The sequence below is a fragment of the Berghia stephanieae genome, chromosome 7, assembly GCF_034508935.2.
Source record: "Berghia stephanieae isolate SIO BIC M18660-M18661 chromosome 7, UCSD_Bste_1.3, whole genome shotgun sequence".
NCBI classification, from domain to species: Eukaryota; Metazoa; Mollusca; class Gastropoda; order Nudibranchia; family Aeolidiidae; genus Berghia; species Berghia stephanieae.
Genome location: NC_088366.1, coordinates 45283506 through 45296005, shown reverse-complemented (window position 1 = coordinate 45296005; position 12500 = coordinate 45283506). Strand labels below are relative to the sequence as shown.

Here is a 12500-nt window from a genome sequence, read left to right as displayed (position 1 = left end):
TTAGATTTTTAAATTTATTTTGGAAACAAAAATTTTGTACTTCTCTCCAATGAAGGCATTTTTTTCTTGATTCAGATTTCCCTCAATTTTTCAACTCAGACAACAGGGATGATTCCTATCGTCATCAGACAAATCTATGATAGATTATCTATATAGTCTTCATGGATGATTCAAACTTATTGAAAATTGAAGTTGATGCAAGACTACAGAATTTTAAGGAATTTGCAGCGTTATTTAATCCCTTGTGACGGTAAATTGCTGATTTTTAAAATAAACAATATCGACTAGATACAATCTTTATCTCTAAAAAAAATTACGAATTTTTAGATTTTCAAGTAGACAGGTCTGGACAGTGGTTGCATGTGAGATAATTTACAATAGATGGGGGAAAAAAATGGAAATTGAGCAAATTATGGAACTGGAATTCCTTTTTTTAAATTTTATCATTTGTTATGTTTTTTGTTTGTTTTTTAAAATTTTTATTTTGTTCCTTTCTTCTTCTTCTTCTTCTTCTTCTTCTTCTTCTTCTTCTTCTTCTTCTTCTTCTTCTTCTTCTTCTTCTTCTTCTTCTTCTTCTTCTTCTTCTTCTTCTTCTTCTTCTTCTTCTTCTTCTTCTTCTTCTTCTTCTTCTTCTTCTTCTTCTTCTTCTTCTTCTTCTTCTTCTTCATCATCCTCTTCAATTTTGTTGTTGTCTTCTTTTGGGCATTTTAATTTTTTTTTTTTTTTTTTTTTACTAATTCTATGAATTTATTTTGTACATTGAGTTGAGCATCGGAATGCTATGTATGGAAGAATAGATTGAATTGGTGTAGGAATGCGAAGTAAAATAAACAACAATTTATATAGCTCATTTTCCACTATAGGTTCTCAAAGCGCTATACATAAATTTAAAAAAAAAAAAAAAAAGAGAGAGAGAGAGAGAGAGAGAGAGTGAGAGAGAGAGTGAGAGAGAGAGAGAGAGAGAGAGAGAGAGAGAGAGAGAGAGAGAGAGAGAGAGAGAGAGAGAGAAATTAAACGACTTAAGAATATTAACTTAATCTTTTGCTATATTTAGATAAATAAATGGATGACTAAATGAATGAATGAAAGAACAAATAAATAATTGAATAAATGAATGAACGAATGAACGAATGAATGAATGAGAATGAATGAATGAATGAGCAATGAATGAATGAATGAAATAAAATCTATTTCAGTTGATGAATTAGTAAATGAAGAAATTAACACAGAATAATAAACGAATGAATTACTGAATGAACAAATTAAGAGAATGAATTAGAAAGACCTCTGATATAGGGTAATTTCCTCTTAGTGTGCTCAAAGCGCTTTGCCGAAAATGACAGTTTTTTTCCCCTCTGGATAAGCTTTTATGATCGTAAGAGAAATATTTCATTAGGGTATCCGCCATTGTTCCGATAGTTTAGAGCCAGTAACTAAGTTACCATGCGTCATTACGAGGGAAGTGACGTTACGACTGTTGAAGTGTATTAATATAAGCTTCTCGAATTCAACAAGTCATGTCAAAAATGAAAATATGGCACTAAATTACATAGGGCAAGCAGATCGTTATTCAATCTTGCTGAGGGCGAATTATATTGGTCACATACAAAGGTAGATTTAATGACTAGTGTTCTTTTTGTTCTTTTTGACGGCTATGTGGTCTAGTGGTATGACACTCGCTTTTGGATCGGAAGGTCCTGGGTTCGAGCTCACTCGGCGCATAGTTGGGTCCCTGGAAAAGGCTCTTTACTCACATTCTCACACCGTACTCAGGTGTAAAATGAGTATCTGGCCGTCAACAACGTTGTCTCTGTCGGAAAAAAAAATATAATATCGCCTAACGGCCTCCATGTCCTTTTCTACATGTTAAGTGTTGCCGTTTGTCAGGGACCCCTTGTAAAGCGCTTTGAGCACGTTTAGTGGATATTGTACTATATAAATGCTAAAAAACTAACGCTAAATAATGCTGGAATAACTGACTCATTGGACTTTTACGACTATTCTGAAAGACTAACATTTGTCATAATATTTCTTTTCAACCAGATAACAGGCAGCCCGTCACCCCCATCGTCCACCTCCACCAACAAAACCCTACCAGGAACCCCTAACATCAACACCTCCAGTGCTCCCGGCGGACCCCAAACACAACCCCAAGGAGGACCACCTCCACCCCAACAACCAGCACAACATTGCTGTGAGAACGGGCGCCCGATGATGACGGACCCCCACACGGGACAAACCGTCTGCTCCTGCCAATACGGCTCGGCTCTCCTCTCCTCCTACAGTCGGTTACCTTTGACCTCCAACATATTCGGCACTTCCGGGTCATACGGAACGGCGGGATCACAACCTCCTTACATGCCTCTAGGAACAGAAGGATCAGCTTTTTATTCACCTTTGGTGAGTTGAATTTCCGTATAGAAGAGTAAAGTTTGCTGCCCCAAACGTAAACAATAACAAGTTGCTAGTGACTTCCGTTAGGGACCGGAATAATTTACGCACAATATAGGTCTCCCAATTTTGTAGTTTGAGTTGTAGGCAATACACTTTCAGTATTGAAAATATGTTTACATAAAATCTAACAGTTGCAAAAATAATAATATAAGGCTAAATTATTATGAAAATCAGGCTCCGAATAATTCTCGTTTTGTTCACACCAGCGCAGTAATTTGCTCTGGTCTAAAAATAGATAGACTGTAACTTTTGATAAATTTTAGAAAATTTTACCTTTTGTTCCATAAAATATCCATATCTAGACATTATTTGATGCATGATCGAGTATTTATGAATATGTGTTTCTTTTGCCACCTAACAGCCAAATTTTAAAGGTTATTTTTTTCTATTATTTACATTGGAACGTGAGCTGTCAAGACAGGAACATGTGGTTTGCCACGTGCTTCTCGACCTTTGTTTACGTTTGGGGCACCTAACTTTACTGCTCAATAATTTTTTTTTAAAAATGCTATTAAAAAAAAAGAAGACAAAGAAAGTAACCAATGACCTTCTTGAACCCTTCCCTCAGGCCACCCTCAGAGAAATGAACAACAGAATAAAACAAACGAAAATAAAATAAATAAATCAAGCCACCATAGTGTGCAAGCAAGCAAAACAACAACAACAACAACAACAACAACAACAACAACAACAACAACAACAACAACAACAACAACAACAACAAATGAAATCAAGCAAACAAAAACAACAACAAACCCCCCAAACCCGGAAAAACAAAAAAAAAAAACCCCAAAAAAACAAAAAACAACAAAACAAAAAAACAAAACAAAATAAAAAGAAAAGCACACCTCTCTCTCTCTCTCTCTCTCTCTCTCTCTCTCTCTCTCTCTCTCTCTCTCTCTCTCTCTCCCCACACACACACACAAAAAAAAAAACAACAAAACAACACAAAGTCAACATGAGCTTTTATATAGTGCAATATCCACTAAATGTGCTAAAAGCGCTTTACAAAGGGTCCCTGACCAACAGCAACACTTAACATTTAGAACGAGACGTGACGCCTGTTAGGCGATATTACAAATGTTTTCGGCTGAGACAATACTGGTAATGGCCAGGTACATACCCCCTCCCCCCCCCCCCCCCCCCCCCCCCCCCCCCCCCCCCCCCCCCCATGAAAAAACCCCCAAAAAATCAAAACCAAAAAAACCCAAAAGAAACAAAACAAAAACAAAACAACAAAACAAACAAACAAAAAAAAAAAAAACAAAAACAAACAACAAATCCAAATAAACAATATAAATAACCAAACACGCAGACAAACACACACGAATAACGAGGATAGGATTAATCGTTTCTATTCTTTTCTTTAAAAGAAAAAAGAAAAAAGAAGTGAAATGAAAGAAATGGATAATGTGAAAAAAAAGAAAAAAAAAGAAGAAAAGAATTGACTATTCGTGAAATTAAGTATTATAAAAGTTATTTCCCTTGATTTTCCTTTCATTCAAGAGCACAATAATTATATAATTCATTTCTCCTCATTCTTTTTTCTTCTACTATAATCTTTTTATCACCCATACCTTCCGCCCCCCCCCCCATTTCCACACCCCCTCTCTCCGCCTGGTGATATTTCAAGTTTAAAAAATCCCATTTATTGTCTATTTTGAATCCCCGTATTATTAAAGTGATATAATAATGACACGGATAATCTGATGTGCTATTAAATTTTTTTTTTTTTTAAATTATAAATTCCATGATTATAAATAAAACGATTTGACACTTCTAATAAGATTATTTATATTTAATTAAAACATGATTAGTGGTGACGGCTATTAGATATTATTATTGTCTGTGTGTATTTTAATTACATAACACGCTGTAATTGTTAGTGATAACGTATTGTATCTTAATAATATAATGCTATTGAATTGGTTTGGAAGGGAAGGAAGGATATTATGGAGAATTTAATAATATAATAAAATATATAGACGAAATAAAAGAAGAAAAGAAAAGAAAATAAACAGCTATGAAAGACTAATAAATCGGTTTCGGGGCTATCTGTGCTGACTTTTAAAAAAAAAATAACAAAAAAAAAAAAAACTCAAAAAAAAAAAAAAAAAAAAAGAAAAAAAGAAAAAAAAAAAAAAAGAAAAAGAAAAACAAAAACAAACTAGTCTTCCAGAGCTACGAGGCCCATGATGGGACCGGAGTTTATCCTCAGTTTCTACAGCGTGAAACGGACAAACAATAACAAGTGCTTGCTATTCTTTGGATAGGACGTTAGTCTATCGCAAAAGTACTTTCCGCCAGATCTAACAGATACAGCTACCCAATCACCGCTGGCGAGTGGACAGAGGGGTCGGAAAAAATCTCGACTGCACCCTGGATGGAACTCGGTCCCTCTGCGTGTGAAGCGAGTGATCTAGCAACTGAACTACCGGGATCCCCAAGCTATCTGATATCAGTGTTATAATTTAGAACAAAAAAAAAAAAAAAAAAAAGAAGCAAAGAACAAAAAAAAGAAAAGAAGAAGAAGAAGAGAAGAAGAAGGAAGAAGAAAGAAGAAGAAGAAGAAGAAGAAGAAGAAGAAGAAGAAGAAGAAGAAGAAGGAAAGAAGAAGAAGAAGAAGAAGAAGAGAAGAAGAAGAAGAAGAAGAAAAAGAGAAGAAGAAGAGAGAAGAAGAAGAAGAAGAAGAAGAAGAAGAAGAAGAAGAAGAAGAGAGAAGAAGAAGAAGAAAGAAGAAGAAGAGAAAGAAGAAGAAGAAGAAGAGAGAAGAAGAAGAAGAAGAAGAAGAAGAAGAAGAAGAGAGAAGAAGAAGAAGAAGAAGAAGAAGAAGAAGAAGAAGAAGAAGAAGAAGAAGAAGAAGAAGAAGAAGAAGAAGAAAGAAGAAGAAGAAGAAGAAGAAGAAGAAGAAGAAGAAGAAGAAAAAAGAAGAGAAGAAGAAGAAGAGAAGAAGAAGAAGAAGAAGAGAAGAAGGAGAAGAAGAAGAAGAAGAAGAGAGAAGAAGAGAAGAAGAAGAAGGAGAAGAAGAAGAAGAAGAAGAAGAAGAAGAAGAAGAAGAAGAAGAAGAAGAAGAAGAAGAAGAAGAAGAAGAAGAAGAAGAAGAAGAAGAAGAAGAAGAAGAAGAAGAAGAAAACTCTTGTATAATCGTATTGTATTTATCATTATCAATGGATGACATTCCAATGGTTTAATACAATTAATACAATTCAGGAGATACCTTTCAGGTCCTGATAAGTTGCATATTTTCATCATTCAGAGAAAAGTTCATAATTTATTGTCATTTATTTAGTGACTATAAGAGAAAAATACTTTTTTGTTTGTCTCATAGAACAATACTCTGAGTGGTATGAAATATAATTATTTTTTCTCTTTTCTGATGGTTCTAAGGTACCCCATAAACTTAAAACAGTGTAATCTCATCACCAGGGGTCCCAATAGCTGAGTTGGTAGAGTACACACTCGCTCCACACGCAAAAGAGTTCTATATCGGGTGACATTGACATTTTTTTCATCAGTGATTGGGTAGTTGGGTTTGTTTGATAAGACCGAAATTACGTCCTATCCAGATTATAACAAGAAATTGCTATTGTCCGTTTCACGCTCTAGAAACCGGGATAAACTCCGGCTCTAAAGGACTATTTTTTAAAATTATAGTACGCCAAATTATTACCATTGTCGTTGTTATTGTTAGAGTTATGTGATGTTGTTGTAGTTGTATCTGGTATTGTGATATGCTTGCTTTGTCCTTGGATTATACATATAATATAATTTAATAAAGTAAGCGATTATAACACGAACAACTTCTAAGCCGAAAACGAGCTTGGAGAAAGAAATTGTATGCAGGATTAAATGAATGCACTTTATATAATCATCTATATTATCAAAAAGTGATTAAGTTTGAGAAAAAGTCAATTTATAAAAAATTCAAAATGAATTAGAATATGAATCATTGTCAACTTAATCTCTAATATTCGTGCTATTTTATGTATTTTATCACACCGTTTGATGTTTCATGTTTTATCAAAGAATAAACAGCTTTTAATCTCGAATCGTGTATATTTAATCCTATTAAATCTCATTGAAAAGTGAAAGGAGAGCGGAAATTATGGCTTTAAAAAAAACCCTTTTTTAATCCCAGAGACATTAATGCTTTTAAAAATTGTCTTACAATAGAGATATGTTATCATCAAGAGAATCGTTTAAATAGCTACTCTATCTCTCTCCCACCCCGGCTTTCCTCATTCCCCCCTTTTTTTCAATCGTTTTTTCCCCCCTTCTATTATTTATTATTTCTCATTGTGTGAATAGAATAAATGATAAACAACTCGCATGCGTGCGATCCGGTTTTTTTTCATGTGAATAGCAATGTTAACAATAACAATTACATTGTAGTGTGGATAGTCATGCGCCAAGTATGATAAGTTTTGAGAATAAAACATGCATTTATTATCGTGTGAATAGCTCGCGTCCAAGGATGATAAGTCGTAAGAATAGACGCATTACAATGAATTGACATCACATTGTAAATAGCCAGACACCAAAAATGATGTCGCGTGAATATTGACGGCTATTTAGACGATAAAACAACATTCCTAGCGGTTGTTTAACAACGCCTCAAAGGGTAGGGTCCTGCTGGGATATACACTCTTTGAGTAGAGCGGGGATAGCGTCTGCGATGCGGGATACGCACCACTTTGACCACTGTCTACTGAAAATGGGGAATGAAAAACTTTGAAATTATTGCGGTCCATTCATCCATTCATCCATAAAAAAGAATTAGTCACAGATAGGTCTATTTACACCCCCACCAATCCGCTGTCCATCTTTCAACCAGTCAATCAACCTACCCATCAATCTATTCTTCAATCTATTTAGGATCATATCATGCCCCAATCCTCCTAACTTTATTATTTGCATCCATTTATCTATCAACCTACCCATCAATCTATTCATCACTCTATTTAGGAAAAGATCATGACTCGATCCTCCTAATCATATAATATGCATCCATTTATCTATCAATATATCTATCTATTCATTAATCCATCCATCCGTCTAACTATCAATCCGAACATCAGAACTTCCATCCACCAATCAATCTATTCATCAATTCACTATTTCATCTATTCATCCAACCGTCAATCCAAATATCAAACCGTCCATTTACCCATCAATAGTCCATACATCCACCCAAAAGTCTCTCCAGTTCAAAACTCACTGGAAGTGTGTAAACTAACACTGACTCGCACGGTGGCATAACTATTTTGGTAGCAGGATGTCAATATAGAGTCTTATGATTACGGGGCGTAAAAGAGGATGGATGATCTATATTGACGATTACCGGCATTTATTTAGGCTAGAAAATAAGATGCCATCACTCTGAAATCAGGAGATCCTTAATGGGCGTATCCCAGTCGTCTGAAGTACTGGTTTTACACTTCCAATGAGATTAGAACCAGTATTACAAGCAAAGAGACCGGTATCACCTTGCTCCTTTAGTCTCGTTTTTTTCTGACCCCACTGTCTAAAGTAAGCTAGGGCAGGCACTGTTCCGATTTTTTTTTCTTGCGATAAACTAGCTTCCCTTTCCAAAGGGTAGTAAGCAATTCGTCATTTTATGTTAAACAAAAGGGAATAAACTCCAGCTCAATAGCTCTTTTGATCCCGAGGAGCTACTTAAAAAAAATCTATTATTAGGATCGACCTTGAAATACAAATTTTAAAATGCTAAATGGAAACCAGTGTTATGTTGTTTTTTTTTCATACCATTTCTGATAAAGAACTCTTTAAATCGTAAAACAAAATTTTCAACAACATCCTTCCATTCATTGTTCTGTTGAAATGGCTCTCCAATTTTATTGGAGTTTTATGAATCATCACTCGGTAAATATTTTTCTGTACTTATCTCTTTGTCCCTCCCAACACCCCCCCCCCCCCCCCCCCCCACCCTTTGCTCCCCTCCTCACTTCTTTATAACCCTTATGATTCAGATACATATTTATAAAACATAGAATGCGAAATCACCCGGGACTAACTAAAAAAAAAAAAGAAATACCCACAAGGCTTCGTTCTACGATCCCAGCGTGAGCACGATTTTACCGCCATTTTAATCACTTCCGTTTATGTAAATTGGCCAGGATTGATGGTTGGATACAGCCATAATTCTAAAATGGATACCAGCCATTTAGCACAGTCATTCTTTCTGTAATGTTTCTCTCTCCAATTCTTTTCCTCAGCTGACTTCTTTCTTTCTCCTTTCTCTCTCTCTCTCTCTCTCTCTCTCTCTCTCTCTCTCCCTCTCTCTCTCTCTCTCTCTCCCTCTCCTCTCTCTCTCTCTCTCTCTCCTCTCTCTCTCTCTCTCTATATATATATATATATATATATATATATATATATATATATATATATATATATATATATATATAATCCATTTATATTGTCGTCACTTGAAACTCAATTGAATGGGAAGCTTACAAATAACAAACAAACAAGCAAACAAAAAACAACAACAAAAAAAACCAAAAAAAAAACAAACCCAAAACAAATCAAACAAAAGCATATCTTATCGTATCTGAATCATTTAGGCGTTTGATAGATAATCCACTGGCTTATAATATTTTACTGTCATACTCTTTTACCGATAAAAAATAAGAAAATATATATGAATTCCCATTATAAATTCATACATATAGTACTTTACGAAGGTTTTACCATGTCCAATGCGCTTGATAAAACAAGAGGTAAGTCACTTAGGCGTCTTTTTGTTACTACATGTTTACAACACTTGTGTTTATTACGAACAGGCAGTCATTTGTTATACTTATTATACTATTATAATATTGTGGAAATATAAACATATAATGAGACGAATCTTTTTTTTTTTTTTTTTTTTTTTTTTTTTTTTTTTTTTTTGCGAATGGTGAATAGAATTACCCATAATTTAAGAAAGATTGTTAAGGTGCTCGTAAAAAATAGTTTTATCGTTTTTAAATTTGCCGGTAATTCTATGCTCGATGATAAAAGTTTAACATTGGCAGTATGTAACAATGTTGATCCCCAAACCCATTAAATAGAAAAAGAATAGTACATGATGTATATGTCATTGCCTGAGTTAAATGTATAAAGTATAAAAGTACCTCACTCTTACAAATCTTAAAGTCTTTGAATGAGGCGAACACAAAAAATCAAATACCACTCCCCCCCTCTTCCCCCCCCAAAAAAAGCACCCCCCCCCCCAAAGAAAACAACAACAAAAATTAAAAGCTAACAAACACACCCGAAAACAAAACACAAACAAACAAAAAACTCCCCCACCCCCCAAAAATATATTAGAAAACAAAATCTAAAAAAAAAAAAATCAAATTAAAAAAACCCCATAACAACAAGAACAACAACAAGAACAACAACAAAAACAACAACAACAACAAAAGTGAAAACAAAACAATTTTAGTCACACCGGTGTCTCTTAATCGTGTAGAACAGTCTTAGATATTAATCGAACATCACATTGAGCCGACTTGGCTTTGATGTGTCGCCACGGCCCGTCTTACCTGGGCAGGTATCTGGCTGGGAAACAGGTCTATAATCACCTGACTCCCTCCGATGATGGAGTGGAGGTGTTTCTCTTTCATCTCAATAGATGACCCATTCTCCCCTCGTCTCCAAACATTTCTCACCATTTTGCAAAATAACATTCAATCTCATAAACTCTTTTGAGATTCCCATAGTTCAGTTGCTAGAGCACTGGCCTCAAAATTGGTAGCTTAGTTGGTAGAACATCACTGGGCACACAAGCAAGAAAATTGGTGGCATTAGACGTGAATGCAGGAACGTTTGTTTTGAACGCCCCCCCCCCCCGCCCCCACACACACACCTTTCATTGTTATGATTGTTCCTTCCACGAACCTATGATTGGGGAGCTGGGTCTGTTAGATCTGGAGGAAAGTTCTAAGCGATAGACCTGCGTCTTATTCAAAGGGCTGTGAGCAAGTCTAACTATTATTTTAACAATTCAAAAACCACCCACATCCAGACAAAAAACAAACAAACCACCAACAACCAATAAACAAAAAAAAAAACAAAAAAAAAAACAAAAAAACAAAAAACAACATAAAACAAACAAAACAAAACAAAACAAAACGAAAAAACCCCCCAACAGAACAACAAAACAAACAAAACAAAACAAAAACATAAACAAAAAACAAAAAAAAAAAACAAACAAAAAAACAAGAAAAAAAAACAAGATAAAAAACCAAAATAAAAACAACAAATCCCCCCCCCCAAAAAAAAAAAAATCAACAACGTTCAAATAAACAATTTGTAAAGGGGTTTTGAATAGCTCGCAACTTTTTATCTTCATTTCAGTGCGCTAGCTGAAAGGATGGTCAGCAAATTGTTTATTTAAATGTAGGCAAAGATAAAAAAAAATAAGAGAAGGGTTATACCCCCCCCCTCTCTCTCTCTCTCTCTCTCTCTCTCTCTCACTCTCTCTCACACACACTCTCTCTTTCTCTCTCTCACACACATAAACACACACACACACACACACACTCTCTCTCTCTCTCTCTCTCTCTCTCTCTCTCTCTCTCTCTTTCAGCACATTAGGTACTCCTGGGCCATTTCTCAGCAGCCCATCCCATTAAACGGTCATATTCCACGGTCGTCCCCACCAAACACACCCATGTGACAAACTACGACACATATCAATATCATATAAAATGTCCACCCTCTAGAAAAAGACTTTGTCCTACTAAAACTGCAGCTTCTTCTCAACTTGTCCGACATATCGTTCCCCCATACTCTGACAAAATATTTTTTTAAATATTTTGTCACCCCCTCCCCTAAACCTCAAAAGAAACAAATGAACAATTTGTTTAAAAAAAGACAAAACAAAGAAAAAAAAGCAACACCAAAACACAAAAAAACAAACAAACAAACAAACAAAAAACAAAACAAAAAAAAACCCCAAACAAACAACAAAACAAAAATAAAAACAAACAAACAGAAAAAAAAAGCAAAAACAAAAATACCACCAAGAAACATTATACAAGCAAAACAACTCCCCAAAAGACCACCATCATAACCATAACAACAACAACAAAACCACAACTTGATTTCATTTCAAATATCGATAGTTCAAGATGTTTTCCGAAGTTAATATATTAAATTTTGAGGGTTCATCTTAATCGGCGTGTACATTTATGCAGGTCAGAAATGGGCCTAGGTTAGCATTGTTGTAATGGACAATATTTTACGTAATTTTTTTTTAGATTACCATTACAACAATGAGCCCATAAGGAATTGGGTTATCAGACCTGCAAATAAGTGCACGTGGATCTTAATCGATCGATATAACTTGAAGCAGAAGTTTTCTGGCCAAAATAACAGATACTGTTTTGTCAGAATACGATAGAGATCCTCCATCACCCTGAGTGACCCCGGTGTGTTTGGGGAATTAAATTTCTACCATTTGAGCCTCTTTCTCGCCGTGCTTTGATGACGTCACCAACATGGCCGAAGCTTTATAAATAAAGAGGGGAAACCCCCCCACGGAGCGGCGATCGTTTTAAATCGGTGTTTTCCGTAAACGGGTTACACGCTCGTAAAACCAGCGTCTGCCTCAAAGAAAACACGGGTATTCTCAAAATAATAATCATAAAACTAACTGTGCTATTACAAGGCCCTTTAAGTCAACTTGCGGTGTTGGTGGATTATTCGATTGACTCGGGATATTATGAGCTCCCGTTTATAGTTTTAAAAAAAGGCAGCAAATGCAATCGTATCGTTCTACCGTTGTGAATAAGTTTTACGCTTTGAGCACTATTAATAGATATTGCGCTATGTAGCAGCTCCGATTTTTTTTTTTTTGATGGGCAGAAAGTGAGTATAAAAATAGATAGATGTAATGATTCATAGATCGATCGATTGGTGGATAGATAGATAGATAGATAGATAGATAGATAGATAGATAGATAGATAGATAGATGGATAGACAAATGAATACAGACATATATATATATATATATATATATATATATATATATATA

The 12500-nt window shown here is 35.0% G+C and overlaps 1 protein-coding gene across 1 annotated transcript in view; it reads left to right on the top strand.

The window, feature by feature from the left end:
• Positions 1–12500, top strand: part of LOC144977340 (uncharacterized) — a 41522-nt gene that overhangs the window by 6023 nt on the left and 22999 nt on the right. Inside the window, exon 3 of the mRNA XM_078922432.1 lies at positions 2044–2400. Within this exon, the coding sequence (XP_078778558.1) occupies positions 2044–2400 (357 nt within the window). The remainder of the gene's footprint in view (positions 1–2043; positions 2401–12500) is intronic.